At 38.7% G+C, this 23,083-nt stretch overlaps 1 protein-coding gene across 3 annotated transcripts in view; it reads right to left on the reverse strand.

Annotated features, from left to right (window-relative positions):
* Positions 1-23,083, reverse strand: part of CD109 (CD109 molecule) — a 141,388-nt gene that overhangs the window by 51,507 nt on the left and 66,798 nt on the right. For all 3 annotated transcript variants that reach the window (XM_030809322.1, XM_030809321.1, XM_030809320.1), the window contains 8 exons: positions 21,808-21,904; positions 21,406-21,547; positions 20,602-20,711; positions 18,129-18,353; positions 17,435-17,536; positions 17,285-17,347; positions 16,067-16,243; positions 12,711-12,863 (listed from right to left, as the gene is read on the reverse strand). In XM_030809322.1, the coding sequence (XP_030665182.1) occupies positions 12,711-12,863; positions 16,067-16,243; positions 17,285-17,347; positions 17,435-17,536; positions 18,129-18,353; positions 20,602-20,711; positions 21,406-21,547; positions 21,808-21,904 (1,069 nt within the window). The remainder of the gene's footprint in view (positions 1-12,710; positions 12,864-16,066; positions 16,244-17,284; positions 17,348-17,434; positions 17,537-18,128; positions 18,354-20,601; positions 20,712-21,405; positions 21,548-21,807; positions 21,905-23,083) is intronic.

The following is a 23,083-nucleotide window of genomic DNA, read 5'->3' on the forward strand; positions in this document are numbered from 1 at the left end:
CTCCCATTCACAACTGCCACAAAAAGATAAAATACTTAAGAATACAGCTAACTAGGGAGGTAAAAGATCTCTACAAGGAGAACTACAAACCACTGCTCAAAGAAATCATAGATGAACAAACCAATGGGAAAACACCCCATGCTCATGGATAGGAAGAATCAATATTGTTAAAATGGCCATACTGCCCAAAGCAATTTATGTATTCAATGCTATTCCTATTAAACTACTACATTCTTCACAGAACTAGAGAAAACTATTTTAAAATTCATATGGAACCAAAAAAGAGCTTGTATAGCCAGGACAATCCTAAGCAAAAAGAACAACGCTGGAAGCATCATGCTATCAGAGTTCAAACTGTACTACAAGGCTATAGTAACCAAAAAAGCATGGTACTCACACAAAAACAGACACATAGACCAATGGAACAGAATAGAGAACCCAGAAACAAGACTGCACATCTACAACTATCTGATCTTCAACAAATCTGACAAAAACAAGCAATGGGGAAAGGATTCCCTATTCAATAAATGGTGCTGGGAGAGCTGGCTAGCCATACACAGAAGATTGAAACTAGACCCCTTCCTTACACCATATACAAATATTAACGCAAGATGGATTAAAAACTTAAATGTAAAACCCTAAACTATAAAAATCCTGGAAGACAACTTAGGCAATACCATTCAGGACATAGGCAGAGCCAAAGATTTCAAAAGCAATTGCAACAAAAGCAAAAATTGACAAATGGGATCAAATTAAATGAAACAGATCTGCACAGCAAAAGAAACTATCAACACAGTAAACAACCTACAAAATGGGAGAAAATTTTTGCAAACTATGCATCTGACAAAGATCTAATATCCAGCATCTACAAGGAACTTAAACAAATTTACAAGAAAAAAAAAATTTTTTAAGCTAGCGAAGGGGCCGGGCACAGTGGCTCACGCCTGTAATCCCAGCACTTTGGGAGGCCAAGGAAGGCAGATCACCTGAGGTCAAGAATTTGAGACCAGCCTGACCAACATGAAGAAACCCTGTCTCTACTAAAAAATACAAAATTAGCCAAGCATGGTGGCACATGCCTGTAATTCTAGCTACTTGGGAGGCTGAGGCAGGAAAATCACTTGAACCTGGGAGGTGGAGGTTGCGGTGAGCCGAGATCATACCATTGCACTCCAGCGTGGGCAACAAGAGGGAAACTCCATCTCAAAAAAAAAAAAATGGGCAAAGGATATGAACAGACACTTTTCAAAAGAAGTCATACATGCGTACATGCGGCCTACAATCATATGAGAAAAAGCTCAATATCACTGATCATTAGAGAAATGCAAATCAGAACCATAAGGAGGCCACCAGGCACAGTGCTCACATCTGTAACCCCAGCAATTTGGGAGGCCAAAGCAGGAGGATCACTTGAGATCAGGAGTTTGAAACCAGCCTGTCCAACATGATGAAACCCTGTCTCTATTAAAATACAAAAATCAGCTGGGTGTGGTGGCTTACGCCTGTAATCCCAGCTACTTGGGAGGCTGAGGCAGGAGAATCGCTTGAACCCAGGAGGTGAAGGTTGCAGTGAGCCAAGATCACGTCACTGCACTCCAGCCTGGGTGACAGATCAAGACTCTGTCAAAAAAAAACAAAAAAGGCTGCTTGCATGGTGGCTCATGCCTGCAATCCCAGCACTTTGGGAGGCCGAGGCAGATGGATCACAAGGTCAGGAGTTTGAGACCAGCCAGGCCAATATGGTGAAACCCCACCTCTACTAAAAAAATTCAAAAATTAGCCAGGCATGGAGGCGCAAACCTATAGTCCCAGCTACTCGGTAGGCTGAGGCAGGAGAATCACTTGAACCTGGGAGGCAGAGGTTGCAGTGAGCCGAGATCACACCACTGCACTCCAGCCTGAGCAATAGAGTGAGACTTTGTCTCAAAAAAATAAAATAAAGAAGATGGCCGAATAGGAATAGCCCTGGTCTACAGCTCCCAGCGTGAGCGACAAAGAAGACGGGTGATTTCTGCATTTCCAACTGAGGTACCGGGTTCATCTCACTGGGGAGTGCCAGAGAGTAGGTGCAGGACAGTGGGTGCAGCGAACCATGCATGAGCCGAAGCAGGGCAAGGCATCCCCTCACCTGGGAAGTGCAAAGGGTCAGGGAATTCCCTTTCCTAGTCAAAGAAAGGGGTGACAGATGGCACCTGGAAAATTGGGTCACTCCCACGCTAATACTGCGCTTTTCCAACGGGCTTAAAAAACGGCACACCAGGAGATTATATCCCGCACCTGGCTCGGAGGGTCCTACGCCCACAGAGTCTCACTCACTGCTAGCACAGCAGTCCGAGATCAAACTGCAAGGTGGCAGTGAGGCTGGGGGAGGGGTGCCCGCCATTGCCTAGTTAGTTGTTTGATTAGGTAAACAAAGCAGCCTGGAAGCTCGAACTGGGTGGAGCCCACCACAGCTCAATGAGGCCTGCCTGCCTCTGTAGGCTCCACCTCTGGGGGCAGGGCACAGACAAACAAAAAGACAGCAGTTACCTCTGCAGACTTAAATGTCCCTCTCTGACAGCTTTGAAGAGAGTAGTGGTTCTCCCAGCACGCAGCTTGAGATCTGAGAATGGGCATACTGCCTCCTCAAGTGGGTCCCTGACCCCCGAGTAGCCTAACTGGGAGGCATCCCCCAGTAGGGGCGGACTGACACCTCACACGGCCGGGTACTCATCTGAGACAAAACTTCCAGAGGAACAATCAGGCAGCAGCATTTGTGGTTCACCAATATCCACTGTTCTGCAGCCACTGCTGCTGATACCCAGACAAACAGGGTCTGGAGTGGACCTCTAGTAAACTCCAACAGACCTGCAGCTGAGGGTCCTGTCTGTTAGAAGGAAAACTAACAAACAGAAAGGACATCCACACCAAAAACCCATCTGTACGTCACCATCATCAAAGACCAAAGGTAGATAAAACCACAAAGATGGGGAAAAAACAGAGCAGAAAAACTGGAAACTCTAAAAATCAGAGTGCCTCTCCTCCTCCAAAGGAACGCAGCTCCTCACCAGCAACAGAACAACGCTGGATGGAGAATGACTTTGACGAGTTGAGAGAAGAAGGCTTCAGACGATCAAACTACTCCAAGCTGCAGGAGGAAATTCGAACCAATGGCAAAGAAGTTAAAAGCTTTGAAAAAAAATTAGACGAATGGATAACTAGACTAACCAATGCAGAAAAGTCCTTAAAGGACTTGATGGAGCTGAAAACCAAGGCACGAGAGCTACCTGATGAATGCAGAAGCCTCAGGAGCCAATGAAATCAACTGGAAGAAAGGGTATCAGTGATGGAAGATGAAATGAATGAAATAAAGCGAGAAGAGAAGTTTAGAGATAAAAGAATAAAAAAAAACGAACAAAGCCTCCAAGAAATATGGGACTATGTGAAAAGACCAAATCTACGTCTGATTGGTGTACCTGAAAGTGACGGGGAGAATGGAACCAAATTGGAAAACACTCTGCAGGATATTATCCAGGAGAACTTCCCCAATCTAGCAAGGCAGGCCATCATTCAAATTCCGGAAACACAGAGAATGACACAAAGATATTCTTCTAGAAGAGCAACTCCAAGACACATAATTGTCAGATTCACCAAAGTTGAAATGAAGGAAAAAATGTTAAGGGCAGCCAGAGAGAAAGGTCAGGTTACCCACAAAGGGAAGCCCATCAGACTAACAGCTGATCTCTCGGCAGAAACTCCACAAGCCAGAAGAGAGTGAGGGCCAATATTCAACATTCTTAAAGAAAAGAAAAGAATTTTTAACCCAGAATTTCATATGCAGCCAAACTAAGCTTCATAAGTGAAGGAGAAATAAAATACTTTACAGACAAGCAAATGCTGAGAGATTTTTGTCACCACCAGGCCTGCCCTAAAAGAGCTCCTGAAGGAAGCACTAAACATGGAAAGGAACAACCAGTACCAGCCGCCGCAAAAACATGCTAAATTGTAAAGAACATCGAAGCTAGGAAGAAACTGCATCAACTCACGAGCAAAATAACCAGCTAACATCATAATGACAGGATCCAATTCACACATAACAATATTAACTTTAAATGTAAATGGGCTAAATGCTCCAATTAAAAGACACAGACTGGCAAATTGGATAAAGAGTCAAGACCCATCAGTGTGCTGTATTCAGGAAACCGATCTCACGTGCAGAGACACACAGAGGCTCAAAATAAAGGGATGGAGGAAGATCTACCAAGCAAATGGAAAACAATAAAAGGCAGGGGTTGCAATCCTAGTCTCTGATAAAACAGATTTTAAACCAACAAAGATCAAAAGAGACAAAGAAGACCATTACATAATGGTAAAGGGATCAATTCAACAAGAAGAGCTAACTATCCTAAATATATATGCACCCAATACGGGAGCACCCAGATTCATAAAGCAAGTCCTTAGTGACCTACAAAGAGACTAGACTCCCACACAATAATAATGGGAGAATTTAACACCCCACTGTCAACATTAGACAGATCAATGAGACTGAAAGTTAACAAGGATATGCAGGAATTGAACTCAGCTCTGCACCAAGCAGACCTAATAGACATCTACAGAACTCTCCACCCCAAATCAACAGAATATACATTCTTTTCAGCACCACACCACACTTACTCCAAAATTGTCCACATAGTTGGAAGTAAAGCACTACTCAGCAAATGTAAAAGAACAGAAATTATAACAAACTGTCTCTCAGACCACAGTGCAATCAAACTAGAACTCAGGATTAAGAAACTCACTCAAAACCGCTCAACTGCATGGAAACTGAACAACCTGCTCCTGAATGACTACTCGGTAAATAATGAAATGAAGGCAGAAATAAAGATGTTCTTTGAAACCAATGAGAACAAAGACACAACATACCAGAACCTCTGGGACACATTCAAAGCAGTGTGTACAGGGAAATTTATAGCACTAAATGCCCACAAGAGAAAGCAGGAAAGATCTAAAATTGACACCCTAACATCACAATTAAAAGAACTAGAAAAGCAAGAGCAAACACATTCAAAAGCTAGCAGAAGGCAAGAAATAACTAAGATCAGAGCAGAACTGAAGGAAATAGAGACACAAAAAACCCTTTAAAAAATTAATGAATCCAGGAGCTGGTTTTTTGAAAAGATCAACAAAATTGATAGACCACTAGCAAGATTAACAAAGAAGAAAAAGGAGAAGAATCAAATAGATGCAATAAAAAATGATAAAGGGGATATCACCACCAATCCCACAGAAATACAATCTACCATCAGAGAATACTATAAACACCTCTACGCAAATAAACTAGAAAATCTAGAAGAAATGGATAAATTCCTCGACACATACATCCTCCCAAGACTAAACCAGGAAGAAGTTGAATCTCTGAATAGACCAATAACAGGCTCTGAAATTGAGGCCATAATCAATAGCTTACCAACCAAAAAAAGTCCAGGACCAGATGGATTCACAGCCGAATTCTACCAGAGGTACAAAGAGGAGCTGGTACCATTTCTTCTGAAACTATTCCAATCAATAGAAAAAGAGGGAACCCTCCCTAACTCATTTTGAGGCCAGCATCATCCTGATACCAAAGCCAGGCAGAGACACAACAAAAAAGAGAATTTTAGACCAATATCCTTGATGAACATCGATGCAAAAATCCTCAGTAAAATACTGGCAAACCGAATCCAGCAGCACATCAAAAAGCTTATCGCCCATGATCAAGTGGGCTTCATCCCTGGGATGCAAGGCTGGTTCAACATACGCAAATCAATAAACATAATCCAGCATATAAACAGGACCAAAGACAAAAACCACATGATTATCTCAATAGATGCAGAAAAAGCCTTTGACAAAATTCAACAACCGTTCATGCTAAAAACTCTCAATAAGTTAGGTATTGATGGGATGTATCTCAAAATAATAAGAGCTATCTATGACAAACCCACAGCCAATATCATACTGAATGGGCAAAAACTGGCAGCATTCCCTTTGAAAACTGGCATAAGACAGGGATGCCCTCTCTCACCACTCCTATTCAACATAGTGTTGGAAGTTCTGGCCCGGGCAATCAGGCAGGAGAAGAAAATAAAAGGTATTCAATTAGGAAAAGAGGAAGTCAAATTGTCCCTGTTTGCAGATGACATGATTGTATATCTAGAAAACCCCATTGTCTCAGCCCAAAATCTCCTCAAGCTGACAAGCAACTTCAGCAAAGTCTCAGGATACAAAATCAATGTACAAAAATCATAAGCATTCCTATACACCAATAACAGACAAACAGAGAGCCAAATCATGAGTGAACTCCCATTCACAATTGCTTCAAAGAGAATAAAATACCTAGGAATTCAACTTACAAGGGATGTGAAGGACCTCTTCAAGGAGAACTACAAACCACTGCTCAATGAAATAAAAGAGGACACAAACAAATGGAAGAACATTCCATGCTCATGGATAGGAAAAATCAATATCGTGAAAATGGCCATACTGCCCAAGGTAATTTATAGATTCAATGTCATCCCCATCAAGCTACCAATGACTTTCTTCACAGAATTGGAAAAAACTACTTTAAAGTTCGTATGGAACCAAAAAAGAGCCCACATTGCCAAGACAATCCTAAGCAAAAAGAACAAAGCTGGAGGCATCACACTACCTGACTTCAAACTATACTGCAAGGCGACAGTAACTAAAACAGCATGGTACTGGTACCAAAACAGAGATATTGACCAATGGAACAGAACAGAGCCCTCAGAAATAATGCCTCCTATCTACAACCATCTGATCTTTGACAAACCTGACAAAAACAAGCAATGGGGAAAGGATTCCCTATTTAATAAATGGTGCTGGGAAAACTGGCTAGCCATATGTAGAAAGCTGAAACTGGATCCCTTCCTTACACCTTATACAAAAATTAATTCAAGATGGATTAAAGACTTAAATGTTAGACCTAAAACCATAAAACCCTAGAAGAAAACCTAGGCAATACCATTCAGGACATAGGCATGGGCAAGGACTTCACGTCTAAAACACCAAAAGCAATGGCAACAAAAGCCAAAATTGACAAATGGGATCTAATTAAACTAAAGAGCTTCTGCACAGCCAAAGAAACTACCAACAGGCAACTTTCAGAATGGGAGAAAATTTTTGCAACCTACTCATCTGACAAAGGGCTAATATCCAGAATCTACAAAGAACTCAAACAAATTTACAAGAAAAAAACAAACAACCCCATCAAAAAGTGGGTGAAGGATATGAACACACACTTCTCAAAAGAAGACATTTATGCAGCCAAAAAATCCATGAAAAAATGCTCATCATCACTGGCCGTCAGAGAAATGCAAATCAAGACCACAATGAGATACCATCTCACACCAGTTAGAATGGCCATCATTAAAAAGTCAGGAAACAACAGGTGCTGGAGAGGATGTGGAGAAACAGGAACACTTTTACACTGTTGGTGGGACTGTAAACTAGTTCAACCATTGTGGAAGTCAGTGTGGTGATTCCTCAGGGATCTAGAACTAGAAATACCATTTGACCCAGCCATCCCATTACTGGGTATATACCCAAAGGACTATAAATCATGCTGCTATAAAGACACATGCACACGTATGTTTATTGCGGCACTATTCACAATAGCAAAGACTTGGAACCAACCCAAATGTCCAACAACGATAGACGGATTAAGAAAATGTGGCACATATACACCATGGAATACTATGCAGCCATAAAAAATGATTAGTTCATGTCCTTTGTAGGGACATGGATGAAACTGGAAACCATCATTCTCAGCAAACTATTGCAAGGACAAAAAACCAAACACTGCATGTTCTCACTCATAGGTGGGACTTAAACAATGAGAGCACATGGACACAGGAAGGGGAACATCACACACCCGGGCCTGTTGTGGGGTGGGGGGAGGGGGGAGGGACAGCATTAGGAGATATATCTAATGCTAAATGACTAGTTAATGGGTGCAGCACACCAAATTGGCACATGTATACATATGTAACAAACCTGCACGTTGTGCACATGTACCCTAAAACTTAAAGTATAATAATAATAGAATAAAATAAAATAATAATAAATAAAATAAAATAAAAACACACAAAGATACCATCTCACACCAGTCAGAATGGATAGCTATCATTTAAAAGTCAAAAAAATAACAGATGCTGGAGAGGTTGTAGGGAAAAGGAACACTTATACATTGTTGGTAGGAGTGTTAATTAATTCAGCCATTGTACAAGACAATGTGACAATTCCTCAAAGACTTAAGACAGAAACACCATTTCAATACTAGTAATCCCATTATTGGGTATATATCCAAAGAATATAAATCATTCTATTATAAAGATGTATGCATGCGTATGTTCATTGCAGCACTATTCACAATAGCAAAGACATGGAATCGAACTACATGTCCGTCAATGATAGACTGGATAAAGCAAATGTGGTACCTGTACACCATGGAATACTAGGCCGCCATAAAGAACAAGATCATCTCCTTTGCAGGTACATGGATGGAGCTGGAGGTCATTATCCTTAGCAAACTAACGCAGGAACAGAAACCAAATACTACATATTCTCACTTATAAGTGGGAGTTAAATGATGAGAACACAGGGACACATAGAGAGGAACAACAGACAGTAGGGCTTGTCAGAGGGTGGAGGGTGGAGGGTGGGAGGAGAGAGAGGATCAGGGAAAATAACTAATGGGTACTAGACTTAATACCTGAGTGATGAAATAATCTGTACAACAAACCCCTATGACACAAGTTTGCCTATGTAACAAACCTGCACGTGTACCCCTGAACTTAAAAGTTTCAATAAATAAATAAATAAACAAATGATGGTTACAGGGGCAAGGGCCGAAGGAAGAAGGAAATGGGAATATGGAGGTCAAAGGATACAAAATAGCAGATATGTGGGATGAAAAAATGCAGTTATATAATCTACAACATGAGAGATATAGTTAATAGAATTGTATGATATTCAGAGTTTTCATTAAATTGATTTTAACTGCTTTTGTCACAAAAATGTAGCTATGTGAAATGATAAATATGTAAATTTGCTTCACTACAGTAACCATTATACTGCCTATATGTATTCCATAACATCATGTTGCAAACCTCAAGTATACACAATAAAATTTATTTTTAAAAAAAGAAAAAGCAGCATCTATCTCATAAAGAAATCTTCCTGTTCTCACTGGCTCAATAAACAAAGCATTGTCGAAGCTGCAGCATAGGCTAACAACAAGAAGGCTAATGTCTAAAAATTATTCCTGGAAGATTCACGTACTTAAATTATTCCAAGGCATTCAAGAGGCTACTGACAACACATATAAATTTAACAAGAAAAAAAAGAAGCCAAAACAGTCTACTATGACAGGCTCCTGAGTCCCTCCTCCAGAACCAACTGGAGAAACAATAAAAGCAAGCAGGAAACTTCAACGTGCACAATGAGAAAACCCCAGGAAGAGTGGTGGACATCTTGAATTGGTCTTGGGAGAAAGTGCACCGCTTCAGTCTAAGGCAGAAGGCAGCTAGATGCAGCAGCAGACATAGCAGTCAGAAAACAGGCTGGAGGAGAGGTTTTTAAATTTTGCCCTTATTTCCCTCCAGGGGGTAGCCTCAGGATACACAGTCCTGGCAACTTCACTGCCAAAATCAACAGCAGTAGCAGCTCAGACTGCCTGTGCAAGTATCCAAAAGATATACCAGGTCATCACCTCTGCCTTTCTAGTGTGGGAAAGTGAGGAAAACACGCGGACAGACCCATGTCCCTCAAGCATTCACTCTTCCTCTCCTCCTCCTCCAAACCCTCAGGGCTGGTGAATCACAACCTCAGGAGACCTTCTCTTACTGGTATTCTTTTCCCCAAGGGTTTAAGAGTGAAACTCTGAATAGAGGCAGGCAGCAGAAAGGATCAAGAGTAATTCTCTAGTCCATGAGGCTAGTCCTCTCCCCTCAGGAGGGAGTCATAGGACTTACACAGATTGGAACCTGACGCTCAGCCTTCCCCAATAGATACTATCAGAGGATCTGCCAAATCAACTAGATTTCCAAAGAGTATAAATACTGTAAAAGTAAGACATCCAACTAGACAACATATAGCATGCAACACAAAATTACTGAAAAGGTCAATTCAATAATTTAAAATTCACATAGCAAATATACACAAGGAGATAATGGGAAATATCAGAATATAAAACAAAAACAAGAAACAAACAGATATTAAAAACATAATAGCTGACATAAAAGATACAATATAAGAGATTAAACTAGGATTAATACAGCTAATGAATGATCACCAAGCTGAGTCGACGGAGGAACTCTACCAGAGAAACACAGAAAAGACAAAGAGATAGAAAACATAAAACAAAACACTAAGAGATGTGAAGGATGGAAGTAAAAGTGCCAATTTCTGAATAACAAAAGTCCCAGAAGGAGAGAAAAAATAAAATGGAGAGGAAGAAATAATCAACACAGATTTCCACAATTAAAAAATGAAAGAACAGCATAGATTGAAAGGGCAATCTATGATAACACAGAACTAAAATCTGTACACGAGCAAAATGATCTGGCCAGGGTAGGAGGAGAAGGAGGAGACAGAGGTAAAGATCAAAAGGATATAGGAGCATACTAGAAGATTCAAATATTGATAACCTTTAGAAACCAACAAGGATAAATTAATATGGGTACAGTTTGTAACTAACAGAGTAACAAAAATAGAACGCATAATTTCTAAATCACCAAAACAAATTTAATCTAGCCCACAGAAAAAGAATCTAAATTTTAAAATATAAAAAAGCAGAAAAAAGTCCCCATTAGAAAAAGAATTACCATACTTATAAGTGGATTAAATAAAAGCTTATTAAAAGATGTTGACTATTAGATTAGATTGAAAAACAAAAACAAAATATAATAATATGCTATTTAAAAGATACACTTAAAAACTTACAAAAGGTTGAAAATAAGAAATGTAAAAATACACCAGGAAAATATGAACCAAAAGAAAGCTGAGAAAGCAATCTTAATATCTGAAAAATTTTAATGTAAATATACATATATCATATGTATATAAAAACATACTTGTAAATGTATATATATTACACGCATATATATAATGTAAATAGAGACAGAGTGCACAGCACATCAGATGGGGTGTGTGTGTATGTGTATGTATACACATATATGTACACACACACAAACATACACATATGTAGGGAAGAAAAAATGAAATAATATATTTACCAAGATATTTAGAAAGCTATAAAATAACAGATACTATTATATTCAGTTAAATCAAATGCAAGATCTACAGACCTATAAAAATAATGTGAACTCAGGAAAAGTCAAAGAGAAAAAAATGACCAACTGGTTGTAAAAAAAAAGTTTTCAAAAAAAAGAAAAGATTGAAAAAAATGGTTGTATAGACTGAAGAAAATGTACAATTTTTCACAAGCAAATTAAATTTTACAATATTATGACCAAATCAACCCAACTATATATAGTTTTCTTTCTGATGTATTGTTAATCACTCTACTGAATCCATTAATAGACATAAATTATACAATCTAGTTTACAACTGACAATGGTACACAAGAATATCTCAAGGACATATAAATAAAAATCAAATGACTAATGAATATGGGATTCATTTATGCAATGCTAGATGTTCATATACTTCTTGGTTTGTAAGTTTTCTGCAGAGTAACATGATTTCACACCCTCAATATACTGCAAATTCCTGATTCAATGGGAACTGTAATTTTTTTTTTTTTTTTTTTTTGAGACAGAGTCTTGCTCTGTCACCCAGGCTGGAGTGCAGTGGCGCGATCTCTGCTCACTGCAAGCTCCGCCTCCCGGGTTCATGCCATTCTCCTGCCTCAGCCTCCCGAGTAGCTTGGACTACAGGCACCCACCAACACGCCCGGCTAATTTTTTGTATTTTTAGTAGAGACGGGGTTTCTCGATCTCCTGACCTCGTGATCCACCCGCCTCAGCTTCCCAAAGTGCTGGGATTACAGGCATGAGCCACCATCCCCGGCACAATGGGCACTGTAATTATTTACAACCATTATGTATAACCAAAATAGAACACACTTCAAAAATTACCTAAAGCTGTCTTATCCAACATAACCCAGAATTATGCAAGTCAATTTCCTAGTACTTTCTTGAGTGTCTTAAAATGTAGTATGAAAATGAAGGAAAACTATAGGTGGCATTTTTTATTGTATATATTTATGGAGTACAATGTGATATATCGATATTTGTATATACTGTGGAATGATTAAGCTAATTAACATATCTATCACCATGCATACTACATACTGATCATTTTTTGTGGTGAGAACATTTAAAATCTACTCTCTTAGCAATTTTCAAGTATATGGTACATTATCATTAACTACAGTCACCATGTTGTACCATAGACCTCCAGAACTTATTCCTTCCGTCTAACTTTAGGTGATAATTCTCATGAAATACAGCAAGGACACTTGACCACATAAGCTTCTTTCCAACATAACCATTACAATACAGATTATTTTTTATTTGGAAGCTTTACTAATTATTGACTTACACATGTAAAGGAACTAATGAAATTTTCTTTAAATATTTAAAGTAATACAATAAAGTTTCCTTTTTCTCTTGTAATACGTATTTTCATAATGAAAAAATAGCTAAACTCACATTTTCCACTGTAATATCATTAGAGGCATTCATCAGATTCACACTTTTGTCAACAGCTACAATCCCAACTATGGAGCCAGGCTGTGTCACAGAGATCCTAAGCGAGACTTTCTCAGATGGTTCAGCTTTCACTTTACTCCAATATAGCTTTATCTAAAAGAGAGAGAAAGGAGGATTGACTTATTTCACTTTTTTAAAGCATATTCTTGCCAATAGCAGATCACTGGCTCAAAATATAGCAAAGATTCTACATTTGCCTTGGCTCAGGGATCATTCTAAAACCATACATAACCTTTCTTTAGGGAAAGGAATAAAAAAACTATCCTCAGAGTGTTTGCAAGTCATAGAACTTCTCACAGTGGTATAAATCTGAATTATTCTTCAATTCTGTATCTTTTTTCTTCCCTTTCTCCATCTCCCACCCCTCAGATCCCAGCCAGTGCTGAGTAGAAGACAGCAGTGTCTAGCATATCTGGGGAAGGCCGGTATACTAAGGAGAAACACAAAAGAGGAAAGAAACTGCAGATGCCTACATGTTGGTGACATGAACTTAGAAGTGAATGCAAGGAGAGCTCCTCGGGGACTCATAGAACCACCTGGACTGAGGGTGAGGGGAGGCCTTTCCAAGGGAGGGGGTGGTTAGAGCAAACACTAGTCCAGGCCCTCATGCTCTGTCTCCATGGCCTTCTAAACTTCCTCACCATTACCCTCAGGAAAGCATGGTCCTGGACCTACTAATACTTTATAAAGAGCATCAGTCATCGCATCACTGCTGAACCAAATGGCCTTGTCATGAGGCCCCTGCCTACTGGGAATTTTCTTTTTTTGTTTTTGAGATGGAGTTTCACTCTTGTTGCCCAGGCTAGAGTGCAATGGCACGATCTCGGCTCACTGCAACCTCTGCCTCCCAGGTTCAAGCGATTCTCCTGCCTCAGCCTCCCAAGTAGCTGGGATTACAGGCTCTCGCCACCACGCCCGGCTAATTTTTGTGTCTTTTTTAGTAGAGACGGGGTTTCACCATGTTGGCCAGGCTGGTCTCCAACTCCTGACTTCAGGTGATCCGCCTGCCTTGGCCTCCCAAAGTGCTGGGATTACAGACGTGAGCCACCGTGCTCGGCCCCTACTGGGAATTTTCATTTCATCTAGCTCTATCTCAACATTCTGCTGTGCCAGTGATTATAATGCCTGACCAAGAGGGCCTTAACCTTCCCCTCAAGTTGACTCTACTTTATAAAGACAGGCTTCTTCCTAACTATAAGCCCCTGAGCTCCCTTTCCTTAGAGGATTTATCTTAGAAAACATGCAATTATAAATTCTTTCTCCAACTCTTTGAGATGTAAATCTTTTCCCAGCCTCTGGCCAGTTTTGCAACCCAGGCATGTCTTTCTCAAGGTCCTCAGAGCCATCCCTTTGAAGTATAATCATCAAGAAAGACAGAATCCCAATTGATCTCAGTCTCTGTGGGAGGGTGGAAGCCTAACTTCAGTAAGTACTAATTAGCAAACACAGACTACCTAATCACATTGACCAAGCTCCCAACAATGTCCTCCAGCACTTTCATAGGAGTTCACCCCAGTGCTTAAAAACTCTCCTGCCTTTTGTTTCAGCAGAGTTGAGTTTAATCTCTCTCTTCTATTGCAATAGTCTTGAATAAAGCCTTCCTTACCTGTTTAACTTGTCCAATGCAATTTTTCTCTGACATGCCTCTCAAACCACTTTGTGGTTTGTAGGTTACTTTCTCCACCTACACACTAAAGCGTGGGGGAGAGGGAGCAGCATATTGAAGACTGAGTCTTAGACCTTGTACTTCTCACTCTATACCCTGTACCTCAGAGACCCATGGCTTCAACTTGCACTTCTGTGTGGATGATTTCTAAACCTAAATCTCTTGCCCCTCCTACAGCTCATTCATTTATTCCATAGTCATTACCAAACATTAATAAACATTCACTAACTTTCTCTTGCTTAGACATATTCCATTTCCAATTGTGTTGTTTCTTTATAAATGTGATGATTATCACATAAAAATAAGAGAAAGATAAATAGTTGCAAATGGAACTGAAAGTAATTTCCTATCTCTTATAGCTAATAAATTGCTTGAAAGTATGCTATTCATATACTCTGCTCCCTCAAAGTCCGTGATCTTTTACACTGTAACTAGCTTTAGAACCTGGTCTTGCTTTCTGAGATGCTTAAGCCTCCATAACTTCTACTTTAAAATTCACCTTTGTCAGGCAATTACTAGGATCACTAGAAGTCAAAAATTGTGCTCTACCACTAACAAAAACATAGTGTTATCTTTTTAAGAACTCTTTTCATAAGCTAAAAAAATAGAAGTTTGTATTATATTTTAACAATCAAAGTGAGAGTAATAATTCTCAACAAAAGTAAAGTACAGGCCTGGCACAGTGGCTCATGTCTGTAATCCCGGCACCTTGAGAGGCCGAGGCAGGTGGATCTCCTGAGCCCAGGAGTTAGAGACCACCCTGGGCAACATGGCAAAACCCTGTCTCTACCAAAAATACAAAAATTAGCCAGTCTCATAACCTAGTCTCAAAAAATAAATAAATACAAATTTTAAAAAAAGAAAGTACAGATCACTACTCTTATTTCTCAAATATTTTAACAAATAAAGGAAAAAGAAATAGAAGAACCATACTCTGCAAATCACTATTTAAAGGAATAATTTTTTACATAAGAGGATGGAGAGGGCAGCAGTTGTTAGTGACAGCAATGACTCATTCTGATATACATGAAATGATGCAATCAGGTTTCTTTTCAGAGCTGGGGTCCAAAGGGATTTCCTACTCAAGCTGGTCACATTAGGCTATAAAAGGCACTGGTGCACTTGGAGACCAGACTCCACACGGATCCTCACATGCAAGGTAATCAAGCTCATTGAAAAGTTGCCCTGGGCTAGTTTCCAGCTAATTAAATAGATTAATGAAAGCCCAGCTCTGCTTCTACGTATTATCCTAGATGGTCTCACTCCCTCCCACACCCTTTATATCACTGCAATATCAACACCACACGAATTCTATGTTACCACTGGAATTTCACTCCTGAGCAATATTAATTCAACCATTTGAAAAATTCTGAAACAGCTTCATGATCTGAGTTAAAGTCTGAAAGACCAGAACCATAGTTTACAAATAGAATATCAATCCCCAATAACTCCACAAGTGAAAATATATATATAGTGCTAAATATTGAAAAGTTTAACCATAGTTCTAGAAATAGAATAATAAAAATTTCTAACCAATTTGGTTTAATGATACTTTTCTAAAGAAATATTACATTTCTCAGACTTCACTAATACAAAGTTTTCTTTTAAACATCATTACCTTAAATCTTACCTTATTTTTAAAAACAAGCTGAACAGGAATTTTTAGAACATCACTTATAATTTCCCCATCATCTTCAATATAATACACAATTACACAGGCTTTTGGAGTCCAAGAATTTTCTGGTGTTAAAGAGAAGATTGTTGAATTTTGTTTTCCTACAGCCACCAACTGTCCCCTGGATACTACCTGAAAAGAATAGTAGATGGGTTTAATTTATTGCCAAACCTAGTAGGATCTCATCTGAAGCTAATTAGTCATAATTGTACGCATACACACAAATTCTTGAATTAAACCAGCTTCAGAGTCTTTTGGAATGCAGGAAAACCTCTCTAACAAACACAGAGAGCATACACTGAGAAACAGAAAATGGTAAGATTAAAGTAATACTGATTGGAGCAACAGTAGCTTCACAGTCAAGAATCTAATTTTGATTGCAAGGAATACAGGGCACCATTGGGAAAGTTGAATTAGCAAAATTATATGGTCATGGATAGCACTTTTTATTTTCTTTTTCATTTTTCTTACATTGTATAATTTTCTATAATGAATATATATTGCTTATCAAATAGAAATTTAAATTTTAAACATAAAACGAGATTTAGTTATCTATTTTAAATTGGAAATGCAAATATAGGTGAAGAAATAAAAAAGGGTTTTTATTTGATTGCAATGTAAAAAGGACAGGCTAAAAAGGTATGAGGCTGAGTTATAAAAATTAATGTTTAGTGTAGATATAAGGTAGACACCATTTAAGATGATTCTCAACCTAAATGCCCATCAAAGGTGGACTGGATAAAGAAAATGTGGTACATATACACTACGGAATACTATGCAGCTATAAAAAAGAATAAAACCATGTCCTTTGCAGGAAGATGGATGGAGCTGGAGGCCATTATCCTTAGCAAACTAATGCAGGAACAGAAAACCAAATACCACATGTTCTCACTTATAAGTGCGCGCTAAATGATGAGAACACGCAGACACATAGAGGGGAACAACCGACACTGGGGCCTATGGGAGGGTGGAGGGTAGGAGGAGGGAGAGGATCAGGAAAAATAACTAATGAGTACTAGGTTTACTACCTGGGTGATGAAATAATCTGTACAACGAACCCCCAAGACATGAGTTTAGCTATATAACAAACCTGCATATGTACCCCTGAACTCAAAAGTGAATAAAAAGATGATTCTATAATAGATCATAAATTTAGATTCTATAAGAGATTACCATATAGCTTAACTCCTTCAATCGTTTGTTGCCACTAACCACCAACTCAAAAGGCGATCCCACCTAGAAAAAAACCTTAATTAATATGTACATATCAAAAGCAAGATAGTCCAATTATACTGTAATTCTCAAGTGAGTTGTAAGCATTACCTTTATATTTTCATCTCTTGTTTTTAGTTGGATGTATGTCTTACTAGGAGACTTAAACAGACTATGAACTGCCATGCTACTTTTACTACCAAGGAAATAGGCCTATAATAAAAGAAAAAGGAGCTGTAAATGTTCATCTTTAGTAACACCTTGAGAAAAGATGCTACCTGCTGAACAATTATTAAAGACCAAATTCATCTTCACTTTTTTTTAATGCAAGAAAAATACATTCACCAGACATTGGATTTTCATCATTTTATAGCGTATACTGTAAAGAAACTGATAGCTTTAAAGCACAGGAAAGGAATATATATACACACACATATACACACACACATATACATATATATGTATATATATGTATATATATTTATATTTCATTTCAGTTCCTGCCAAAATAAAATTTCAAATGACTGACCTCAAACACTAGACTGGGAATTTGAGGAAATTCTCCATCATATCTTCACATTGCTATATTTTACTGTGCTCTTCAAAATGAACTTACAAGAAAAAATTTAGTCTAACCTTCAGCCACTGTCATTAAATTACTTTTACCACTCTCCTCCATTTTGTAAAATAGAAACATGTGTCCACTTCCTATGTACTTTCAGTTCTGACAGGTTGAGTGCCTACCACAAGATTACAACTGTAATGGTGTTGTTGCAGTGACACAATGATGGGAAACAGATGGCACCTTCAACTGTAGCTCACTGGAATCCTCCAGGATTGGGAATTCAATCTTAAAAGTTCCACTTTGGGGGACAGTATAATTTATTTTCTGAACAGCTTCCATTTTCTGATGTCCACTGTTAGATCTGCTCCAGTACTCGGTATAGTTTCTCTGTGTCACTGTTAGGACTACGTTATTTCTTCTTTCTTCAAGAGTCAGTTGGTTGCCATCAGCACGAGTTACCTTCACCTAATGGTCAAAACAAAACATCTTAAAAACATAAAGGATTTAAATACAATTAAATACAGTTTCCATCTGTAGTATTCTCATGAAATTGAACTCTCAAAAATTATTGGTAGCACTATAATATCCAGATTCAGTGGCGTCTCTCTAGGAGGCATCCAACATCACTGATTACTCCCTTGTTAATATTATGGATTCCCTTACCTTCCACGGCTCCAAAACAACCCCCTTCACTTCCTACCTCTCTTTCTGCATCCTCTCAGTGTCCTTTTCAGTTCCTCTTCCCTCTCCCTAAAATGTGGGAATTTTGGACATCTGTTCTTCTCCCTTCCTCCAAGGTCTCAGCACTCCTATTGCTTAGCTTGTCATCTCTGTGATTGTACCCTAAAGCCAAAATTCCCATCCTCGCCTTGCTCTGGGGTTCATGCCCAACACCTCCAATTACCTGCAGGAAATTTCTACTTGGATATCCCGGACACCTTGAATTTACACATCTAAAATGAGCAAACATGTCATTTTCCTATTTTTGCTAACATCACGATTCTGCAAGACTTTACATTTCTGAATTTTCCCTCCCTCTCCCCACACCCCAAATCCAATGAACACCAAAGTCCTATGCTTCTCTCTTCCATCCTCTCCACTCCCACAGCTACCACCACAAGGCTGCCCATCCCCTCACTCCTGGGCTACAGCCATCCTCCTGCACACAGCCTGAGCAGTCTCCCTCAAACACTACCTGAGTGCACCCTGAACTTGCCAGCCAGACCTCTTCTTGTCTCACTTCTTATCTTGCTGCCCACCTCCCACTCCCATGCCCAAGCATTTAAAACCTAACTAATCTTTTAAAAAACAGTTTAGACCATCCTCTTCCATAAAGCATCCCATAATAACCCCCATGCGTATCCCACAGCCAACTCTCCCTCCCTGAACGCCCATGGTTTCACTCTACTCACTCAGAAATTACCATTTGCAGCCTCAATTTTTTAAACTTACCTTTTCAAACTGCCTAAATTAAGATCATTGAAATCAGAAACTACCTAAAACATCTACTGACCCATTCAACAAGTGACCCCCCTCCATTCTTTCTTTCTTTGTTGTTTTAGTTTTGTTTTGTTTTTTTCTTTGAAATGGAGTTCTGCTCTTGTTGCCCAGGCTGGAGTACAATGGTGCAATCTCCATTCACCACAACCTCTGCCTCCCGGGTTCAAGCGATTCTTCTGCCTCAGCCTCCTGAGTAGTTGGGATTACAGGCATGTGCCACCACACTCGGCTAATTTTTTGTGTTTTTAGTAGAGACGGGGTTTCTCCATGTTGGTCAGGCTGGTCTCGAACTCCTGACCTCAGGTGATCTGCCTGCCTCTGCCTCCCAAAGTGCTGGGATTACAGGCATGAGCCACCATGCCCGGCCTGACCCCTCCTTTCTTTAAATCAGAGATCAGCCGACTACTGCAAGCTGATAGGCCAATCCAGTATGCTTGTAAATAAAGTTTTACTGGAACACATTCCACTCTCACTTATTTATAAATTGGCTATGGCTGCTTTCACGCTACAATAGCAGAGCTGAGTAGCTGTGACAAACACCACATGGCCACCAAGCTGAAAATATTTATTGTCTAGCCCTTTGCAGAAAAAGTTTAGCAACCCCTGCTTTAAATCCCTACAGAAATTAATCTGTAACACTAATCTTAATCTGCCATGAGTTATAGTTAAGTATATATTTTCCTGTCACCGTTACAAAAACTGTGAACCTGAGGGTAGGGACTGAGCCCTTCTTGGTTCTATAGTCCTGCCCAACACCATGTCTTGCTCATTGTCAAAATTCACACAATTAATGTGTTAATTCAACATTATCTCCAAAAAGTGAGATTTGTTGATAATTTTTTAATGTAACATCTTTGCTAGAACTACAATTAATCATTATAAAAACCAAACTGAAATTGAAATTTTTGACTACCATGTAATTATTTCAATTAATTAATAAAAGCTTCAGTGTAGCAATCCACATCTAACTTAAATTGCTTGTAAAAAAATACATTTTCAAAAAAAAATTTTTATTGTTGTTGAAAACTACTTTTTCAGAAAAAATAGACAAAGGTCATTTGGAAACAAATCTACATGGCCCACATATCTAAAGAGACAAAGTTATATACTTTTTGGCTTAAATTTTTAGGAAAGCATTGAAAATATTATTTCCCATTCTATTTCATTAAGCTGAACTTACTGCTATGGACTGGAAATAAATATACCAACTTACAGTGGCTGTGAAGTTGAGAGATGGCTTCAAGACAGTAGTATAATCAAAAAACTCAATGATGTAATCATGTTGCTTGAAGAACACATTAGTGCTTGCATTTCTTGAAATACCTTTTTTGGAAATTGCACAATTTAGAAAGCAAAAGTAATGTTTCACCAAAAGCTTCTATCCACCAAATCTCTCCATCTAACCTATTGCAAAAAGGGTTAAAAGTATCAGGGCACATAAGCCTCATTCCCATACTGGCTTTGACACTACACACACCACACAGTTCTATTATGTTCTCTATGGATCTCTTCTAAGCACCATTGCTGCCATTCTACCACAGTGACATGGACAACAGCAGCAAATTAAGGCCAATGAAAGAATAGTCTTTTGCTCTTTCGGGAATTGGCTAAAGTTGTTGAAATAGTAACAGAAAGGTCCAAGAAACTCAATTTTATTTTCTTATTAAAAGTGAAAACTGTCTAGAAACAGCTGAGAGTTCAGTGATTTTAAAAAGAAGAAGGTTACCAGCTGAAAATGTAAGCCTTTCCATGTAGTTTTCAGGAGGAAAGAATAGAAATGGAAAAAAAAATCACAAAGAGCTATCATATGTGGTTGAAGTAGTGACTTTCATAGAAAATAAGGTCCCCCATTGTAAAATCATCCTGCAACTTAGACTAACAGTCATAACAATTTCAACATTAAATAGCATCTTTAGAAAGTCAATGATGCTCCCAAATAAAAGTGCCAGTTATAATAAGAAAGATGATAAAGCAGTGTCACATAAAAAGTTTTACCTTCACTTTAAAGTCTACAAACCTGTAACTGATTCTGTCACTGTGGCTAAAATTTCTACTGGTCCAGGGGAAGATAGATCCAGGTATTCAGAAAGTCCATTTGAAGAATCCATTACATTTTTCATCTCTTCATCATTAAAAGAGAAGTTTGCAGATCCATTTATCTGTTTTGTTTAAAAGTTCAGTATTATTTATCATTTTAGCAATTCAGATTTTAGAAATAAAACTCAAACTAAGTTACAACAATATGATAGCTCTGGTACCATTTTAATCGCTATAATTGCATAAATTCTCATTTGTTCAATACTTGAAAGCTCTTGATTTTCTTACACTTAACTTTTTGTTAATTCATTACTAAATCTTATTTCTAGAAAAATACACATATTTTACCCATCACAAGTTATAAAATGTCTGCAAAAGTTACCTTAAATGTTTTTGTAATATTTTTCTTCTTTCCCCAAAAGGATAAAGGTAAAAACGTAAGTGTTACATCTCCTTTCACTGGTTTCCCATATGTATACCTGAATAATTATAAACATAGTCTTTTTATGTATCAACTTGATATTGTCAGAACACAATAAAAATACTACTTTCAATAGCATACATTAGCAATCTAACATCTTAAAAAAATCTTAAAAATTGGGCTGGGCGCAGTGGCTCACACCTGTAATCCCAGCACTTTTGGAGGCCAAGGTGGGCAGATCACAAGGTCAGGAGTTCAGGACCAGCCTGGCCAACACAGGGAAACCCCGTCTCTACTAAAAAACATGTACCCAAAAACTTAAAGTATAATAATAATAAAATTAAAAAATAAATAAATAAAAATAAAAATACAAAAATTAGCTGGGCATGGTGGCGGGCACCTGTAGTCCCAGCTACTTTGGAGGCTGAGGCAGGAGAACTGCTTGAACTCAGGAGGTGGAGGCTGCAGTGAGCCGAGATCGCATCACTGCACTCCAGCCTGGGCAACACAGCAAGACTCTGTCTCAAAATAAATAAATTTAAAAAAATACATTATGGGATGGCAAAACACTAAAAAGAGAAAATTTTAAAAAGAAAAAAGTTACATTAAAAACATACTCCTGCTATAATTTTTTAAACTAAACCCAACAAAAATGTCTTTAATAAATGGTGATCCTGGATGGGCACAGTGGCTCACGCCTGTAATCTCAGAACTTTGGGAGGCCAAGGTGGGTGGATCACGAGGTCAGGAGTTCAAGACCAGCCTGGCCAAGATGGTGAAACCCCATCTCTACTAAAAATACAAAAAAATTAGCCAGGCTTGGTGGTGGGTGCCTGTAATCCCAGTTACTCGGAGGCTGAGGCAGAGCACTGTTTGAACCCAGGAGGTGGAGGCTGCAGTGAGCCAAGATCGTGCCACTGCACTCCAGCCTGGGCAACAGAGCGAGACTCCATCTCAAAAAATAAATAAATAAATAAAAAATAAATGGTGATCCTTGAAATTAAGTTTCCAAAATGGGAAGACTTTTAACTATAGTGGCTTAAAACAGTTCTTAACACACACTCTGCCCAACTCTGACCATCCGAAAGACTCCAGAAAATACCTGATCATAACTGGGAGTGACAGTTTCCTGTCCAAAGATTTTTTAAAGATTACATAAATCTTTCACTCCTAGAAATCTGGACTGGCCCATTAACTGAATGCCCACGAAACTTCGCAGCTTTACAAGATTTTTAAA

Source organism: Nomascus leucogenys, chromosome 3, assembly GCF_006542625.1.
Source record: "Nomascus leucogenys isolate Asia chromosome 3, Asia_NLE_v1, whole genome shotgun sequence".
Lineage (NCBI taxonomy): Eukaryota > Metazoa > Chordata > Mammalia > Primates > Hylobatidae > Nomascus > Nomascus leucogenys.